Source organism: Chiloscyllium plagiosum, unplaced genomic scaffold (genome assembly GCF_037043375.1).
Source record: "Chiloscyllium plagiosum isolate Xiang-an unplaced genomic scaffold, Cpla_swu_hap1 HiC_scaffold_8, whole genome shotgun sequence".
In the NCBI taxonomy this organism is placed as follows: domain Eukaryota; kingdom Metazoa; phylum Chordata; class Chondrichthyes; order Orectolobiformes; family Hemiscylliidae; genus Chiloscyllium; species Chiloscyllium plagiosum.
In genome coordinates this window covers 52316584-52337519 of record NW_028270146.1, presented here as the reverse complement: position 1 = coordinate 52337519, position 20936 = coordinate 52316584, and the positions used below count along the sequence as shown (strand labels likewise).

The 20936-nt window shown below is 40.7% G+C and overlaps 1 protein-coding gene across 2 annotated transcripts in view; it reads left to right on the top strand.

Moving 5' to 3' along the window:
- LOC122553578 (SERTA domain-containing protein 2-like) overlaps nucleotides 1–20244 on the top strand; it is a 58010-nt gene extending 37766 nt beyond the window's left edge. The window contains exons 1-2 of one of the 2 annotated variants that reach the window (XM_043697598.2): nucleotides 5469–5747; nucleotides 17112–20244. In XM_043697598.2, coding sequence (XP_043553533.1) covers nucleotides 17116–17958 — 843 coding nt within the window. In that variant the 5' untranslated portion in view covers nucleotides 5469–5747; nucleotides 17112–17115 and the 3' untranslated portion in view covers nucleotides 17959–20244. Of the gene's footprint in view, nucleotides 1–5468; nucleotides 5748–17111 lie in introns of those variants that run through there. The other variant, XM_043697596.2, reaches the window with a different exon arrangement.
- The last annotated feature ends 692 nt before the right edge of the window (nucleotides 20245–20936 follow it).

The window sequence follows — 20936 nt, the reverse complement described above, 5'->3', positions numbered from 1 at the left end:
ATTGTGAAGCTACTTACTTCCCCCAAAGAGAACTGGTGCCATTACAAAAGTATCCTGTTCCAGCAAAAGCACACCATTAGATTTGACTTTTCCCTCAGGTTGTAAAATAAACAAATAATCCAAACTTCCATTCATCAATTTTTATTTCCAAATAAATATAAGTAGAGCTTCCAGAGGGGAAAAAAATGGAGACCCCCTAAGTTTTGAACAGCACCTTCTAGTTCTAAACTTATCCACAAAGTGATGGCGGAAGTGCCAGGGCAGGATGTGTTCGGACTCCTAGGCCTGTCCCGCTGTCTCTCACGTTACTGACTATATCCCTTTTTTTTTAAAAAAAAACCTCTTAATTTAACTTTTGAATCGAATTCATCTTGTCTTTGTTCTGCGGCTGCGGGGATGGAGAGAGGGAGAAGCAGGGAGGTTGCAGGAAGTTGTTGAGCGGCAGATCCAGTCTGTTCCTTTGTGGCCACGGTGATCACAGCTTGAGCAGCGTCTGTGAATCAGGCTCCGTTCTTATCCTTTCGTGTTTCAGTGGTATCTGCAATGGCCCCTCGATCCTCGAGAGTTCATTTGGACAGTCAGTTGTTCCTGGGAGGTTGAGAATTGGCCGCGGTCCTGGAGAGTTGGGCATAGTCTCCTGGCGATAGCAGCAGTTGGTGATGGACTAGGGGATGCCCTGGGTCGGGGCTGGACCAGGCGATGCCCTGCGACTGGGCTGGACCAGGGGATGCCCTGCGACTGGGCTGGACCAGGGGATGCCCTGGGACTGGGCTGGACCAGGGGATGCCCTGGGTCGGGGCTGATGCGGACTCAGGGACACCTTTTAACAGCTGCGGAACAAAAAATAAATGAAATTTGTTGTAACCTTGTATGCATTATTTCGATTTTTATAATTGATGTTATTAAAGTAGCGCCGGATTAATTGTGACAACTTATGTACATATTTTACTGTATTTTCAAAATCCATGTAACAATAAATTACTATGCTATACAAAAGGAAACACTCGTTCAAAGTTTGTGACTAAATCTGAATTTTACTTGGAGATGGGGGAGGCGGGTAGGGGCAGCATAAAAGTCGGAGCAAGCCAACCCCTACTTGGTTGATTCACCTTGCAGCCGTATGATGGCAGTTAGCCTGTTAAATGGCTTGAGGACTTCTGGACTTCCATCTTCCCATTTGGGAAGGGTGTGCTCCTCCTGAGAGCTAATTCTCTTGTTGAAACATCACCAGCTGAAGAAGTGGCTACTGTTGGGACAGTAGACAGTACCAGAAGGGGATAGCCAGTGACTGAGCTGAATATAAAGGTAAGTTAGTGACTTCTATGGAGCCTGGCTGACAGGCAGGTCCTGGTGAATTGGGTGTCGCACCAGTTAATGGTCCAATCAGAGAATGGACAAGGGAAAAGAGATATGTGGATAATGTAGGGAGGGGGTGGTGGGGGTGGAAAGGTTGGTTTGTTTCAACTAGTGGGATGGATATTTTGTACTGGTCTCCCCTTCTGCCTTGTGGCTGGGCTTTGAAGAGTCAGGAGGTGAATTACCTGCTGCAGAATTCCAGCTCCTAACCTGCTGTTATGACCCACAGTATTTATTGGATGGTCAATGGTAATTCCCTGGTTGTTGATAGATGGGGACTGAGGGATGGTTACATCATTAAATACCAAGAGAGATGGTAGATTCTCTCTTGGAGATGGTGACCACCTGACACTTGTGAGAATATTACTTGCCACTGAGCTGCCCAAGCCTTTGAACATAGTCCCTGACCATATGCAGCAAGATTTGGACAATGCCAGGAGCTGAGGATTTGCAAATGGTATTAAATATTGCACTAATCAGCAACATCCCACACCCAACCACGTGATTTGAGGGAAGGTAATTGATGAAAAGATGGTTTGGCATAGGGCCACCACCCTGAGGAATTCCTGCAGCAAAGCAATAGGACTGAGATGTTCTGCAACCTCAGCATTGCTGTAATTTTGCAATGTTTGGATATGAGAATAAATACATTCTGCACTTCAAATAATGGTTTAATTCTAGTTGAGTTTTGTAAAAGTGAATTATCCAACTTGCAATTTCAGACCTAAATCAAACTGTAACACTGATGGGAATGTAATAATTATGCTCCTGGTTTTCTACATCTATTATATTGGATAAATAATTCTTAAAAGAATATATTTTGAAAGAGATTCACTCTTAAAATGTCTTCAACTATTATATGCTGGAAAATTGACCATGTTTTACTGGTGCTTCCTAAACCAGATTAAGAACAGGTCTTAGCCTCTGAGGAAAACCAAAGAAGAAGCAGTAGATTCATTAGGAAAGCACAGCATGTTCCCATTTACAAAGGAAGTAATGGCACTTCCTCCAGACTTATTTTGATATGGAAGAATAAAGCTTTTGCTCATGGCCTTAGTGCAATGATCTAATTTCCTTCTTCAGTATCTTGAGAAGCTGCACTGCACAAAGAGGTCCTTTCTGCAAGAATGACTAATGTCCTTGAATAAAATCATGTCCAAACGTAGGAGAAATGTAATAATATGTTATGATACTTAAAGAGAAAGTTTAATTAATTAATGGCTGCTGAACAAACTTAGCACTCTTGGGATAATTGGTGGGTTGACCTTATCATCATCTAGCTCTTAATGTTGCACCTACTGTTTATTCTGTATGGGTTCATGGCGCAGTCAATGAGCAGGTTTTGTATGGCAGTGATTCTGACTGAGACTTGTTGAGACATTGGAAGTACTACTTGATCAAACATCTACTCTGATATATGATAGGGCGTCACCATAAATTCTATTTGGGAGTCTGAGCATGATGACCAGATGAAACTCTGGTGCAGTGCTGAATTGATACTTGAACTGTAACGATATAAGGAATGGTGTATGGCAGACTGCCCTTCTGTTTTCTAGCAATGGCCAATCAAGAAGCCCAAATCTGATTGTCAGACATGAAGCTGTCTGCTGTGAAATTGCATCTGAGGCAAGGAATATTGCCACTGTTTACATGCCTGGTCTCATTGAACTTGCACCTCACTGAGCTCCTCTCCTATAACTTGCTGTAAAAACCCAATAATTCTCTTCAGGAATTGGACCTGTTGAATCTGACCTGTATTTGACATTCGTCACAAACTATGGTTGACAATTGGCACCTTCTGAAGTGTTTTAAAAATCTGTTATTTTGACAATGTTGGAGCTATGGAAACGATAGATTATAGAAGTATTAGGATGTTCCGGGGTGGGAGGGCCATAAGTTTCATAAAATTGCAAAAACTGGGGCTATAATCAGTGGAGAAAAAAAGTTTGAGGAGGGGGAGGCTGAGGGGTGACCTTATAGAGTTTTACAAAGTTATGAGGGGCATGGATAGGGTAAATAGGCAAAGTCTTTTCCCTGGGGTCGGGGAGTCCAGAACTAGAGGGCACAGGTTTAGGGTGAGAGGGGAAAGATATAAAAGAGACCTAAGGGGCAACTTTTTCACACAGAGGGTGTGTGTATGGAATGAGCTGCCCGAGGATGTGGTGCAGGCTGGTACAATTGCAACATTTAAGAGGCATTTGGATGGGTATATGAATAGGAAGGGTTTGGAGGGATATGGGCCGGGTGCTGGCAGGTGGGACTAGATTGGGTTGGGATATCTGGTCGGCATGGACAGGTTGGACCGAAGGGTCTGTTTCCATGCTGTACATCTCTATCTGGGGCAGCACGGTGGCACAGTGGTTAGCAATGCTGCCTCACAGCAGCAGAGACCCGGGTTCAATTCCCGCCTCATGTAACTGTCTGTGTGGAGTTTGCACATTCTCCTCGTGTCTGTGTGGGTTTCCTCTGGGTGCTCCGGTTTCCTCCCACAGTCCAAAGATGTGCAGGTTAGGTGAATTGGCCATGCTAAATTGCTCGTAGTGTTAGGTGAAGGGGTAAATGTAGGGGAATGGGTCTGGGTGGGTTGCTCTTCGGCGGGTCGGTGTGGACTTGTTGGGCCGAATGACCTGTTTCCACACTGTAAGTAATCTAATCTATGACTCTATGAATGCAATAAGAGAGAGAAATTGATAAACTCTTGAAAATGAAAGCATGGAAAGGAACAGGAAAAACTGTACTGTACAAATTGAAATGTTTGTGACTCTGTTCTAGAATCATAGAATCCCTACAGTGCAGAAAGACTATTTCACCTATCAAGCCTGCACTGACCTTCCAAAAGGTTTCTCTCCCAAATCCAATCTGCCATCATGTCCCTGTAACCCCACATTTACCATGGCTAATCCATCTGGCCTGCCCATCCCTGGACACCACAAGGCATTTTAGCATGGCCACTCCACCCAACCTGCACATAGAACATAGACCAGTACAGCACAGTACATCTTTGGACTGTGGAAGGAAACTGAAGCCTCTGGCAGAAACCCATACAGACACAGGGAGAACGTGCAAACTCATAGACAGTCACCCAAGGCTGGCATCGAACATGGGTCCTTGGTGCTGTGATAACTACTGAGCCGTTGTGCCACCCAGAAAGCCTGAAGTTCAGTTATTGGTTGGTGATGCATTTGCTGATCCCACATTGCCGATGACTGGAGAATGTGTCTAAGAGCGAGAGGGACAGTACGAGAGACAGTGAGAGATGGGAATAGTGAATCAAAGATGAACAGATTTCATACCCCACCTGCACAACACACTCACCGTCAAATTTTCTTCTCAGGATCTCTCAACATCTGAAGTATTGAAATGGGGTCCTCCAGAAAAGGTTTGAGGAGCACCCATTGTACAAGAATAAATAAATTTTTGTGTACCATTTTAGAAACATTTTTCCCCATAGATTCTAAACATAGAATATCCATCTGAGTGTACGGCTTGGAATCAGTCATAATCTTATTCAATGGTGATGCAGCCTTCAGGGGCAGAATGGCCTACTTCTGTTTCTATTTATGGTCTTATGGAATGACAACAATTCTGAAAATCTTAATTCATTTTTTTCAACTAATATGTAATTAATGTTTAATCATTCTTATTCCTGACGATGCATGTTTGTTCAGGTCACCTGTTTAATTTGAATACCCACTCCTTTGGCCCAGTACATTCACCGATATAAAAAGCATTGACTGTTAAATGAAGTTCTTAACAGATAAACAAAAGTGTTTACTTTAGTTCTTCGTAATTCTCTTTCGTTTTAACGAGTATTTTAAGGATTCTACATCGTGCAACTCTTTTGAAATGCATTCGTGTTTTCTACTATCACAGAAATAAAAGGGAGCCAGTTGTGAAATAAGTTTTTAATTGTTCTATAGTTTTGCTTTAGGCGCTTTTATTTCACTAATGTTTTACAGTATCTAAGTGGATTGCAGCGTATAAAGCCTCAACAAACTCCTGTTAACGGACACGGCAGACACTGAAAAAATTTCTGAAATAGCACAGTTGGGGCCCTGTCTGTTTGTTGGGCAGTCCTCTGACTGTTCACTAAGCTGGAGATGGACACTACTGCAAGCCTCAAAGCTCCACCCACTCTTTCAAGCTCCACTCCTTTCCACGGCAGCTTAGTGCTCTGCGTCATTGTGCTTGTGCAGTTGCTGTTTGTCAGCTGTCTGAAAAAAGCAAGACAGCTGCATGGCAGTTTGTGCAAGTGAGAATTCTAGCTTGCACACAAAAACTGGTCAAAAAACCAACCGAGGACTAATTCACTTTCATTTGATATGTTCAAAATGTACTATCAGAGTAACTCCAAAGATTTAGAAATAAACACTGTGGCACTTTGGAACAAGGTAAGCTCTTATTGTGTAGCATTTGCCCTAATTATCATAAAAATATCTGATTCTTTGTTAGATTGTTACTTTGTTTACAGTAACATTATGGGGAAACCTAAAATAAGTGAGTATAGTGCAAGCAAGGATATTGCAAATTCTGTTAAGGCTTTAAAAAGATTCAGTCAGACAGACTTCTTTGTTTACTATACACCCAATGTATGTGAAGGCATACAGTAATCTGGGTAGGAATTGTTCTGTCTGGAATTTACATACAATTGATCATTAAAAGAAGCATGGTAGCACTATAGTGGAGGCACCAGTATTGATTTTAAATACTATGAAATGTGTATAAAGGCAATAAGGAGTAACCTGTAAGTATCAGTAGATTGAGTAGTTGAAATCCTCTAAATAATGTTTTTCCCTAATTTCTATGCATCAGATCAAATTATTTGTGCAGTTATTATCCTGTGGAGTTAAGAGTTACTGAATGTTATTTTATCATTAATTTGGAAAATGCATAAAAATTCTATGGAAATGCTCTGAGCTTCTGTTATCCAAGTCTATAGCCAAGGCATATTTAGCTGCTTTGTTGAAGTTTTAACATTTGTAACAGACCATAATGAAGAGAGTTTTTAAGATTTCACCTGTTAGTTCAGAATTTTTAAAAAATACACAACATGTTACCAAGTATTTAAGTGCTGACATTACAGTAAGCAATGTAGCTTCAGTGCTGAAGTGGTGCAATTAAATAAATCAGAGATTTGGTAAACTTACACCTAACAGCCTGGATTCACGTTGTACCCCCAGGTTTCTAATCCAATAGTTGTATATTACTATAGTAAACTAAATGTATGTGTAATGAACGTATTAACATTCTGCGACTTGACTGGTGAGATTATTAGCATGGGATTTGTTGAAAATCTAAATATGCATTTCCCCAAAATATACATTATTATTAAGACTATTGATCTGGGAACTGAATTCAAATATAAAATTAATCCTTTATGCAATTTTCACTTAAGATGATTTGTCTATTATCACTGAAGAAAAGGCAATGCAACCTTCCTTGAACTTATTAATAAAACTATAATGTGCAAGTTGGCAAAACATATCAAATGATTGCTGGAGAACACTATAGTAGTAAATTTTCTGTTTTAGATCTATAGATAATATGTGAATTAATTAGTTTAAAAAGGGTTAGGTTTTCTGTTGCAGGAGAGATCCTTGCAGTGAAAATCTTAGGCAAAAAGTGAATTCGTAATCTGAAATGGTAGTGTATGGTTATAGCATTGGGCAAAAAGAATCATGCTGAAAATGTCTACCTTGCTTTGGGGAAATTGTACAAAATATTGTCGCTGACATAGAAATATGTTTACAAATTAAGGAATAAAAGCCTTTAAATGGCAGGATTTTATTTCCGTTTTAAAATAGCTGGAGAAATCTTAAATTGCGTGTAATATTTCCTCTGCTGAAAGCTTATGTTTTAAATGCTTTTTTAAAAGCAGATGGTAGATTAATGGCTGACTATAAATCTCTCAAAAAATTTCTTTTAATCGCAGTCTCTCACATAGTAAAGGGTATACGTGTGTATTTAAAACAGTAGCATTTCCACTGGATTACAGTGATGTCTCCAGTGCTGAATATTGACCAAACCAGCACAAGTCCTCATAAGGAGTTTGTGCAGGTTTATGCATTTGTCTAAAATATTGCACTGGAAACCAGTCTTGTCCATAAACTGACCATGTCCCTGATTGAATTAATCACCACGGTGAATTTCCACTTATTGAACATGTTTGTGGGCCTTCTGAGGCTCTTAAAATTAAGCTCTTTTTTAAAGACTTAAGTGCACTGATAGGCAGCTTTTAAAAGCTTTTAAAATAGTTTTCTTAATTTACTGGCAGACTGACTATATTATTTGAAACTAGTAATGGTTCCATCTAGTTAGGTAGTGTTCAGAAAATAGTGATTATTTTTGTGATGATCTATTTTTAGTTGCATGAGAAAAAACTGTACCTTTAATATATCAAGAACATTTTTTAACACTTTTAAAAATGCTACATCCTAATATGGTTTTTGGAAACTTTTAATTTTGGTAAATAGGCAAATAAACGTGAACAGTAAACCGGCCTAAAAAAATACCAGTTTCGAGCGTAGTTTGTGTCGGGATCACTGAGTAAACTTAAAAGGAAAACAGATATATTTAAAAATATACATCATTCTACATTGTTGAACTAACATTATAGCTATTAGTTTCAGCACATTGTTTGTATTTTGCAATTTCATAATTGTTGCCTCCGCTAGTTAGTGCATGTGTTGGTCATCACCTGAATTGCTGTGATCGTTTTCCTGATTAAGAACTGTGGATAAAAGATGGTGAGTGATAGTCTGTGCCATGTAAGTACCAGGCAATTGCCATCTGCAAAGCGACACAATTTACCATCCACCCTTGACATTCAATGGCAACACCATCACCAAAAACTCCACTATCAATATCCTGGAGATTACCATTGACCAAAAAACTGAACTGGGCTAAGTACTGTACCTACAGGAGCAGGTCAGTGGCTAGAAATCCTGCAGCAGGTAACTCACCTCCTGTCTCTCCAAAACCCATCCACCACCTACAAAGTACAAGTCCAAAGTGTGATGGAATACTCCCCACTTGCCTGGATGACTATAGCTCCAAAAACAATCAAACTTGACACTATTCAGGACAAAGCAGCTTGCTTGATTGGCACCACATCCACAAACATTCACTCCTTTCACCAACATAGCTCAGTAGAAGCAGCATTTGCTACTTTAAAAACAAACTACTGCAAATGCTAGAAATCTGGAACAAAAAGAGAATTTTGGAGAAACTCGACAGATCTGGCAGCATCTGTGGAGAGAGAAACAGAGTTAATGTTTTGAGTCTGGTATGATACTTTCTTTCACACTTTCATTCTGGACTAGAAATATTAACTCTGTTTCTCTCTCTGCAGATGCTGCCAGATGCGCTGGGTTTCTTTCATATTCTCATTGTCTGTGCCATTTACAAGGTTCACTGCATAATTTCTCCAAGGTTTCTTAGACAGCACCTTCCAAGTCCACAACCACTACCATCAAGAAGGATAAAGGCAGCAGAAATATGTGAACACCATCCCTGCAAGTTTGCCTCCAAGTCTCTCACCATGCTGCCTCAGAAATAAATTGCCATTCCTTCCAAAATCTTGGAATTCCCTCTCTAAAGGCATTGTGGGTCTACCTATAGCAAGAGTAACTAGGAATGGGCAATAAATTTTGGCCCAATCAGTAATACCCAGATCCTATGTTTATAAAATCATGAACATGGGTAGGGTGAATAGTCAAAGTCTTTTCCCATGGCTGCGCTATTCAAACTAGAGGGCATAGGTTTAAGCTGAGAGAGGAAAAGATTAAAAGGGACCTAAGGGGCTGCTTTTTCACGCAGAGACTGGTGCGTGTATGGAATGAACTGCCAGAGGAGGTGGTGGAGGCTAATACAATTATAGCATTTAAAAGGCATCCGAATGGGTATATGAATAGGAAGGGTTAGAAGGATATGGCCAATTGCTGGCAAATGGGACTAGATTTACTTAGGATATCTGGTCAGCATGGATGAATTGGACTAAAGGATCTGTTTCTGTGCTGTTTATTTCTATGACTCTATAATATTAAATAAAATTCAAAGCTTCTGTCAAATATGTCTTCTAAGCTACGTGGATGTGCCGCCAGGCAGCAATTAGAAGTGTACTTTACAGGGTTAGGGTGTTTAGTACAAGATGTGCACATTCCAAGTTACAGAGCAATCTTAAAGGGATTGCACAGCACAATGGAGTTACATAGCAAGAGGAAATGAGAAGAAACATTACTCCCAATATAGTTTTCACATAGAACCAACCCTTCATTACAGCTGTTTGATTAATTCAGTGAGAATCATTTATAGTGACTTAAAATGATTCTCTAATATTTGAAAAGAAGAACAAGGAAACTAAATTCACTGTTGACATCTTTGGTTGGTCAAAATTCCTTTTACAAGGTTGCTTTCAGTGATCACTAAGGCTCTTTAGTTGACATAGAAATCAGAGAAGTCCAACATGTGGCCTGTACATTGAGTTTTAAAAATAAAGAACAATTCGATATTCATTCCTCACAGCCTTAGAACTGCAGCCACTGACCCTCATTTCAGAAACTAAACATCTGATTCAGTTTTTCAGGTGTTTCCTACCATATACTGTTGCAAAAATATTGCTTAGATTTGTTTTAATTTTCTCATGGGATATGGGCATCGCTGGCTGGCTAGTGTATAATGCTCTCCCTAATTGCCCTTGAGAAAGTGGTGGTGAGCTGCCTCCTTGAACTGCTGCAGTCTACATGCCATTGGTAGACCTACAATGTTGTTAGGGAGAGAATTCTAGAATTTTTACATAGCGACACTGAAAGAATGGCGATATATTTCCAAAGCGGGATGGTCAGTGGCTTGGAGGGAACCTTGCAGATGGTGGTGTTCCTATGAATCTGATGCTCTTGTCCTTCTAAAGGGAAGTCGTCATGGGTTTAGAAGGTTCTTTGGTGAATTTCTGCAGTGCACCTTGTGGATAGTACACATTGTGACTGAACATCAGTGATGGAGGGAGTGGATGTTTGTGGCCGTGGTGCCAATCAAGCGGGCTGCTTTGTCCTGAATGATTCTGGATCAGTGGTGCTGGAAGAGCACAGCAATTCAGGCAGCATCCGAGGACAGGCAAAATCGACGTTTCGGGCAAAAGCCCTTCATCAGGAATAAAGGCAGAGAGCCTGAAGCTTGGAGAGATAAGCTAGAGGAGAGTGGGGGTGGGGAGAGAGTGGCATAGAGTACAATAGGTCAGTGGGGAAGGAGATGAAGGTGATAGGTCAGGGAGGAGAGGGTGGAGTGGATAGGTGGAAAAGGAGCTGGGCAGGTCGGACAAGTCCGGACAGGTCAGGGGATCGAGTTTCTGGAGGTTAGAAGCTAGGATGAGGTGGGGGAAGGGGAAATGAGGAAACTGTTGAAATCCACATTGATGCCCTGGGGTTGAAGTGTTCCGAGGCGGAAGATGAGGCGTTCTTCCTCCAGGCGTCTGGTGGTGAGGGAGCGGCAGTGGAGGAGGCCCAGCACCTCCATATCCTCGGCAGAGTGGGAGGGGGAGTTGAAATGTTGAGCCACTGGGCGATTTGGTTGATTGGTGCGGGTGTCTCGGAGATGTTCCCTAAAGCGCTCTGCTAGGAGGCGCCCAGTCTCCCCAATGTAGAGGAGACCGCATCAGGAGCAACGGATACAATAGATGATATTAGTGGATGTGCCGGTAAAACTTTGATGGATGTGGAAAGCTCCTTTGGGGCCTTGGATAGAGGTGAGGGAGGAGGTGTGGGCGCAGGTTTTACAGTTCCTGCGGTGGCAGGGGAAAGTGCCAGGATGGGAGGGTGGGTCGTAGGGGGGTGTGGACCTGACCAGGTAGTCACGGAGGGAACGGTCTTTGCGGAAGGCGGAGAGGGGTGGGGAGGGAAATATATCCCTGGTGGTGGGGTCTGTTTGGAGGTGGCGGAAATGTCGGCGGATGGTTTGGTTTATGCGAAGGTTGGTAGGGTGGAAGGTGAGCACCAGGGGCGTTCTGTCCTTGTTGCGGTTGGAGTGGTTGGGTCTGAGGGCGGAGGTGCGGGATGTGGATGAGATGCGTTGGAGAGCTTCTTTTACCACGTGGGAAGGGAAATTGCGGTCTCTAAAGAAGGAGGCCATCTGGTGTGTTCTATGGTGGAACCGCTCCTTCTGGGAGCAGATACGGCGGAGGCGGAGGAATTGGGAATACGGGATGGCATTTTTGCAAGAGGTAGGGTGGGAAGAGCTGTAATCCAGGTAGCTGTGGGAGTCGGTGGGTTTTTACCTCGTTGTCCTGAATGATGTCAAGCTTCTTGAATGTTGTTGGAGTGGCACGCATCCAAGCAAGCTTTGTTTCACTCCTAACTTGTGCCTTGCAGCTAGTGAACAGGGAGTCAGGAGGTGAGTTACGCACTGTGGTACTCCTAGCCTCAGACCTGCCCTTGTAGCCACTGTATTTATATGGCGAGTACAGTTCAATTTCAGGTCAATGGCAATCCCCAGGATGTTGCTGGTAGGGGATTCAGTGGTGGTGGCGCCATTGAATTTCAAGGGGCAGTGGTTACATTGTGTCCTATTGGAGATAGTCAGTCATTGTTTGACGTTTGTGCAGTGTGAATGTCAGCCCAAACCTGGATATTGTTCAGGTCTTGTTGCATTTGAAAATGGTCTGCTTCAGTATCTGAGGTGTTGTGAATGGTACTGTACATTGATCAATCCTCAGTGATCATTCACACTTCTGACCTTCTGATGGAGGGAAGGTCATTGATGAAGTAACTGAAGATGGTTGGGCCTAGGACACTATCCTGAGAAACTCCTGCAGAGATGTCCTGAAGCTGAGATGACTGACCTTCAATCATCACAACTGTCTTCCTATGTGCCAAGTATGATTCCAACCAGCAGAGAGTTTGCCCCTGATACCCATTGATTCCAATTTTGATAGGGCTCCTTGATGCCTCAGTTGGTCATATGCAGCCTTCATGTCCAGGGCTGTCACTCTCACGTCACCTCTGGACTTCAGCTTTTTTTGTCCATGTTTGAACCAAGGCTATAATGAGGTCAGGACCTGAGTGGCCCTGGCGGAACCCAGAGTGTCACTGAGCAGGTTATTGCTAAGCAGGTGCTGCTCGATAGCATTTTTGATAACACCATCCATTATTTTACTGATGATAAATAGACTGATGGGAGAATAATTAGTTGGACTGACTTCTTCCTGCTTTTTGTCTACAGGATATATCTGGTCAATTTTCTACATTGTCAGGGAAGTGCCAGTGTTATAACTGTATTGGAATTGCTTGGCTAGGGATGCAGCAAGTGCTGGAGCATATGTACTATGGCCAGACTGTTGTCAGGGCCCAAAGCCTTTGCAGTATCCAGTGCCTCCAACTGTTTCTTGATATCATGTGGAATTAATCCAATTGGCTTAAGTCTGTCATCAATGATGATGGGGACCACTGGAGGAGGCTGAGATAGATCATATACTTGACACTTCAAGCTGAAGATTGCTGCGAATGCTTCAGCCTTATCTTTAGTGCTGGGCTCTTCCATCATTGAGAATGGGGATATTTGTGGGACCTCCGCTTCAAATGAGTTGTTTAATTCACGATTGGATGTGGCAGGACTGCAGACTTTAGATCTTAGCTGTTTGGTTGTGAGATCACTTAATTGTGTCTATAACTTCCTGCTTATGTTGGATGGTGCACATGTTGTCCTGTCTGGTAGCTTCACCAGGATGATACCTCATTTTTAAGTATGTCTGGTGCTGCCCATGGCATGCTCTCCTGCACTCTCCATTGAACCAGTGACAGTCTTGTTGATGTCAAGATGGTTTGTCTATATTCTGATATTAGATTTTGTTATTGATTGGGACAATTTGTTTATACACTAAACATTATGGTAATATAGCGGTTATTTACTGGACTAGCAATACAGAGGTCTGGGCTAAAGAACCAGAAGGATGAGTTTGAATCCTATGGTGGCAGCAAAGGAGTTTAAATCCAATTAATTAAATCTAAAATACAAAAAAAAATGTCAGTAATGGTGACCTTTGAAGTCCTGGATTGTTTTGCAAATTTTTATCTTTCACTGGAATTTGAGTGTCCTTAGCCTGGTGTACACGCTGAATACAAACATACAAATTAGGAGCAGAAACGGACCCATCACCACCCTGAGCCTGCTCTGCATTCAGCATGATTCTGGTTGATCTCTCGGTTTTAAATTCTGCATTGCCATCTACACCTGATAACCTTCGAGTCCCTGGGCCTAACAAGAATTTATCCACTTCTGCCTTAAAAATGTATATAACGATCTCACCTCCACTGCCTTTTGGGGCAGAGCTTTCCCAACGTGCACAGCTATCAGAGAAGGATAAACACTCTCTTCCACGCTATCAACCCTTTGATTTTAAAAACTGTGGAATGACCCACAAGAGACACTATTCTTTCTCTGGCCATCTTATCAAATCTATTCAGGATCATGTACACCTCAATTAAGTCACCTGTAATTCTTCTAAATTCCACTTGAACCAAGCCCAGCTTGGCCAGCCAATATAAGACAATGGGCAAGCAATCACTCAGTTGAATTTGACGGCAATTAGGGACAATAATATGTTCACCATGTCAATGCTGGCTACATTTCATAAATTAATTTACAGGAGATTCATCAGGATGTTAGCTGGGGTTACTTTAGCTATAGGTTAGCTACGAAAAGAGGCTGGATAAACGTGGACAGTTTTTTTTTCAGAGCAGACCAGGCTGAGAGGAGGTCTCTTTGAGATGTATAAGATTGAGTGGCATGGACAGGGTGGAGAAGAACCAGCTATTCCCCTCAGTTGACCCCTCAGCATCAGTGACAAGGAGGCATAATTTTAAGCTGAAAGACAGGAGGTTGAGAGGGGATTTGTGTTTTTTTTTAAAATATAGGGTCGTAGGAATCTGGAATGCACTGCCTCGGAGGGTAGTTGAGATAGGAAGCCTCATAAACTTTAAAAAAGAATTTGGATGAGCACTTGAATTGTCAATACATTCGAGTGCTGGAAAGTGGGGCTAGTGTAGATTTCATTGGTGCAGATGGCTGAAAGGCCTCTTCTGAACTGTATGATTTCAGGGGCAACCGGCAATCCCCGCATCCTATGAGTGAATTTAAAAAAAAGTTCTGTCATCCTATGAGCTATCGAAACAAATCCTACACTTAATCTGCTGGGTTTATTTAATTTCAAGCAGCATAGATTTAGGGACAACTTGTGAGAGGCCTGTAATATTCTGAAAAGTTTATCATAGCATATCTATTAATAGATTTGGAAAAAGTTTAATCCCACAAAATGGGTGGGTTTTGGTTGGATGACAGAGTTATTGGAGCATGAGAAATCTGTTTCCTGAACTCAATTTGGCTTCAACCCAGCCATTTCCAGGTTTCTGGTGCTAAAAGGAGGGTGCACCCATTGCAAGTAGATTCATTTATTCTTAAAGATGACAGTGAGTCTGTGTAATATTGAGAATATGAGATCCATAATCATTGCACTTTTGGAACTTGACTGCTGCTGAGTGGGTTACCTGAATATCAGTGCCTCAGCTTTGACAAAAGAATAGAATAGACTTGTGGAATCCAGGAGGTGACAGCCTTTATACCTACCTCCTAAATCCAGGTGCCTGCCTCTGTGATTGGGCACCACTCTCAACCCTAAACTCAAATGAGGTATCTGACCTACATCTTCAGGGATTCTGTCTCCCACCCTCAGCTGGGGCCACTGGATCGACTTGATCCCATTTTCACAATCTTGCATGACGGACAAAGCCATTCTTTCCTGACTGATCTGCTCCATGTCAGCCATGTACTTAAAACTTTCACCCCGTTATTTCCAGTTTAACAGATTGAATAGGACTAGGCAACAAGAGTTCCAATCACATGAAGTAGAAGTAGACTGGATATTAATGAGTTCCTCTTCTACCAGACAGTAGTGAGCCTCTGGAACGCACTATTGTCTGGTGTTGTTGCTGACTGTTTGTTTGTTTGTACACCTTCAAGAGGGAGATGACCCAATTCTTGGCTGGAACAATGATTACATCAGTCATATGGTAGTTAAGTAACTTTGTTTTTTTTTAAATCAACCTATCATTGCATACTGCTGGACAGGTGGGACTTAAAGTGGGACTTGAAGTCTGGCCCAAGGCAGGGGTACTACCACAAGACCTTTCTTTACTCTGGTGTTATCTGTTGTCTCTACCAGGGCATTTTGTGTGGTGGGATGGGGACTAGATCATAGAATCCCTACAGTGTGGAAACAGGCCATTTGGCCCAACAAGTCCACACCGACCCTCCGAACAGTATCTCACCAGACCCATTCTCCTACATTTACCCCTAACTAATGCACCAGCCTGCACCTCCCTAAATACTATGGGCAATTTAGCTTAGCCAATCCATCTAAACTGTACGTCTTTGGAACCAGAGCACCCAGAGGAAACCCATGCAGACACTGAGAGAATGTGCAAACTCCACACAGACAGTTACCCGAAGCTGGAATTGAACCTGGGTCCCTGGCATTGTGAGGCAGCAGTACTAACCACTGAGCCACCATGTCACAGTGGTATGTTGATCTTCACCTTGTCATCAATTTTGAATGTTGGTAACTTGCTGCTAGTGCTAAACTGTGAGAGCTGTTAGCAAACTCAGGTGCAGATTATACATTCCTACATTTCTTATGATAAATTCATTTCAAATAAATGCAAATGGTACTTTCTGGATCATGCTGCTACTGTACTATGGTAAACACTTATAAAGTTCTCATGGCAAAAACTTAAACATGAATAATGGCAAGGTAACATTATATAAGTCACTGCTAACTTCTACAATGTTCTGATGATTATAACCAGAAGGTTATTGCATGTGACAGCAGGAAAATACCTTGATGTAGCAAAAACTAGTCTACTAGCTTTCTTTGGGTTTGAATGTCTCTTACAACCACTAAATAGGCTCAGTGAAGGATCTTTCAAGAGAGTACAAGAAAATCAGTTAACATGAATTAGGTCTTTCACAATATTAGTGGGAAAGAGTAGATTAGCGGTTTTCAAACTGAACTCTCTCTTGCTCTTAAAGGATCTGCAAGGTCATCAAATTTCAGCTGTGTGATCACATTTCTACATCTTCTGATGTTCTAGCATGTTATTTTTGTTGTTGTTTACTAATCAAAACACTGATATCCTTTTGAAGAAGGTGACAGTTGATAGTTAGGATATGGATTCCCAGAAATGATTTCTGTGAATAGAAGGGTTTGTAACCCACTGGATTTAGTGGCTCAGAATCTGGAAAATTATAGACTGAATTCAAAAAAGGGTATTAATTTTGAGTTGTACTATTCCAATGTGCTTTGCAATTTGGGATACATATCAATTAGTTTCAGTTGTCAGAAACATTTATGAACTGCAGTTGTGTCCCTTACTCACTTGTTGGGAGACGCTTATTGATGGGAGCACAAATCTGTAAAGTTTTCTTTAGTGCTTCCATGGCAGAGAAAGTTAGTTATTCTCTTAAATCTAATAGAAAATGCTGGAAATACTCTGAGGTCAGGCAGAATCTGTCAATAAAGAAACCGAGGTAATGTTTCAGATTTGTGACCTGAAAATTGTCTTAAATATTAATAAACAAGAATGCTGTGAATTCAAATATTAGTTTACTGTGCACTATTTTATAATTTCAGGTACCTAAACAACAGGATAGCTACACACTCATTTATATTATGTGTTGGAATAGATACTCAACTTTTTTCTTCTATGTTCTAGATTCATGTTGGCTAAAGGACTGAAGCGCAAGCTTAGTGATTACGAAGAAAATATGGCTGGTGTTCCTGGTGCCTTTGATTCTAACCCAGGGCTGCCCTACACTTTGCAGAGACAGTTGGTACTTAATATGTGCCTTATCAAATTGCAAAGCTGTCGGATGCTGGTGGAACCAAACTTGCACCGTTCTGTCCTTATCGCAAATACTGTTCGGCAGATCCAGGAGGAAATGAGGCAAGAAAGCAGTCAAGAAGGATCTAATATCTGCAGTGGAACAAGCCCAGTTCCAGACTCATATACAGCATCTCAGGCCAGTATTGAATTAACTGGAACACCATCAACCATTCAAAACAGTTCTCTGGATTTGAATATTTCTTCAGATTTTTCAGAAAATCAGATTGAGAACTCTCTAGTAGTTGTTTCAGATGATGACATGTCATCCGCCATTTCATCAATCCTTAAAGATTTGGATTTCATGGAGGATATTAGCCCATCTCCTTGTCCTGCACCTGCAGGTGAAGATGACCCAAATTCAGACATTTCTTTGGCAGACAGACCACAAGAAACTAGGCCTGCAGAAACTGTGTTTGGCTCTTTTGAAATCACAAATTCAACGAGTTACCTAACAGATCTTGCTTTTGATGACATATTTGAAGACATTGACACGTCCATGTATGACTCAGATCTGTGCTTACTTCCATTAACACCTGCTAGAACACCACCAGCTAGCGTGGATGATGTTTCAAAACCCTTTCAGTTATGCAACTCTGCGTCAGTGAACACCATTCAGATCTGCAGAGTAGATTTGAGTGACCTGGACCATATCATGGAAATTCTTGTAGGATCCTAATTCATCACTGGGGTGTTGCAGAATTTTGTGTGCTTGTCTTCCGAATTAATTATAACAACTATAGCTGTACCATTAGAGATGGAAACAGCCAGTATAATAGCTAGCTGTGTTCATTGGAGGGTTTAAGTAATTTTCAACTTTTTAAATATTTTAAGAAGTTGGAAACAAAATGCTACAGCAAGAACTCTGGTACTTAGCATGTGAATTATGGCAGAAGAACTGTTGGCTAGTAATGATAACTTCTGGTTTGCTATGCACAAATGTGCCCTTAACCACTTGGGTTATTTTTTTAATGGGATAAGATTGTTTTTAAGAAATGAATGAACTGCTGAAACATGTTGAACATTAACTTAATCAACTAAACCTTTAATAGAGACTGAATAGTATTTTGTGTTTCTGTAAATCTTCTTTTTAATAGTTATGGTTTTCAGCATTTATATCTGCAGTGTGAGAGGAACTAATTATCTGAAGGACATTGTTAGCAGGTTTATTCTATTGACTAAAGCACACAGTATGTTTTATTTCCTTACAGATGTTTTATATGGTATTCTTGAACCAACAAAGACACCTTTATCAAAGGTTACAAAAATGTTTTATATGACATTTAAACTATTTATTTTTTTAGAATTTTATACTCTAAATCTCTATGTTTGATGTTTGTCTTATTTGGTTTTTAGTTCCAGTCTGGCAGGCTTTGCTGTTGGATTTGACTTACACTACCTCTCCTAAGATCTAACAATAAAGCTTTGGTTTTTTAAAAAAAATGCTGTACATGAACGAATGCAGCTTCTGTTTTTCTTAATTTAAAAAAATGTTTATGTAGGGAGTAGAATCTAATGTATCCAGAGCAAAGTCAAGCTGTTGAGATAGAGTTAAATATTTATGACCTAGACTAGTTTTCTTCTAATTCTGTTTATACTCTTCAATTATCTGAAAACATGTTAACTCAGTATTAGGACTTGTTTGATTTTGGGGTCTTATTTTGAGATAAGTATTTATGTTAAAACTGTTCACAATCAGGAACTGGGTACTTTATCAGCTGTGTTAGGAGATTTCTTGTTTAGTTATCTTTAGATATTCTGACATCTGACCTGTAAACAAGGAAATATATAGAAATATAAAGGTGATATAGTTTAAAAAAAAATTCATTCACTGGATGTGTGTGTTGCTGGCTAGACCAACATTTATTGCCCTTTCCTAATTACACAGAGGGTGGTTTAAGAGTCAACCGCATTGCTGTGGGTCTGGAGTCCCATGTAGGCCAGAACCGTTTTCCCTCCTTAAAGGACATTAGGGAAGGAAAGGCTTACATGTGACTCCAGACCCACAGCAGTGCAGTTGATACTTAATTAGGGATGGGCAATAAATGCTGGCCTAGCTAGCAATGGCTTCATCCCGTGAATGAATTTTTAAAAATTGTCTTTTTATTTCAAACATTTCCTGTAAAAACTATTCTAAGGTATTGAAAGACTACTACAAGGAAATGCATATGAAGGTAGGAATAGAAAATTCATATGAAAGCTGCACAAGAATACAATTTAGCACACAGTGGTAATTCTAATGATTGGATGAACCACATTTTGCAAATTGTACACTGATTCAGACAATGCAATGCAATATGAAGACAATACTATCACAATATTATTGAATGGTGAGATAAAGACTTTTAATGTTAATATTTTATCTTCCTTGGTTAAAGTAACGTTTCTTTATGCTTTCTGAATTACCAACATGAACAAATAATTTCGTGAATGGCTTTACTGTTAAAATCTGGAACAAATACAACTGAGGAGAGAAATAGTGTTTAATGATTGTATGAAAACAAAATTGAATTATACTAAGAGATTGTCTGAATGTGCCTCCATTGGCATCAATGTTGACTGTTTCCTCCATTGTTGAAATATGTGGTGCTGGAAAAACACAGCAGGCCAGGCAGCATCCGAGGAGCAAGAGAATCGACGTTTCGGGCATAAGCCTGTTTCCTCCATTGTATTGATACGTTGTGTTTAGAAGTGAAGGAGGCAATATGGAGGAGTTTCCTGAATAATATAAAGATGTTTAATGTGAACATCTATTTATAATATTCTAACAAACTTGTACCCCAACAAAAATCACTGATATTAAGTACATAAACTTGGTTGACAGTTCATTTCATTACTGAGGGAGAGCCGTATTCCTGAAGTTGGCAAGATGTTAACACTGGGCCAAATTTCCCAAACTTCTTCACATTGTGACCCACAGTTTGGGAAGTCTTGACTGAGGTTCTGGTCAATAAAGGCATTCATTGTAAAGCACTGAGAATGTAGGCTTGTTTATTTATTCATTCTTTTTCACCTGCTCAATTCATTAACCAGCTTTAGTTTAGCTTCTCAGGTGAATGTAGAAGATCCCATGCTGTTCTTCAAAGACTAGGAGAGTTCCCCTTGAAACTTGGCTATCATTGGTCTCTCAAACGATGATCATGAAATAATATGGCTACAGCACAGAGGATGCCATTTAGCCCTTCTCATTCATACCTGCTGTCTACAAGAGCAACTCAGCTAGCCCCACATTTTCACTGTATACCAGCCATTTATTCCTCCCCTGATAATTATTCAATTTTCTTCAGAAAACCACAACAGAACTTTTTCCACTATTTGCTTAGACTGTGCATTTCAGATTCTAATCACATACTGCATTTAATTAAAATATTTTCCTCCTGTTGATTATTTTGTCAGTCCCTTTAAATCTGCCTCCTCTCATTTTTGTTCCTTCCTCTAATAGGAAGTTTCTCCCTACCGACTCTGTCCTGACCTTTCATGACTTTGAATACCTATCAAATTTGCTATAAACCTTCTCTAAGAACAGCCCCTGATTTTCCAGTATCTCCATGGAACAGAAGTCCCTCATCCCTGAAGCCGTTTCTGTAAATCTGTTCTGCACTATCGTTAATGATTTCACATCTTCCAAACTGTGGTGTCAAGAATTGAACACAATAT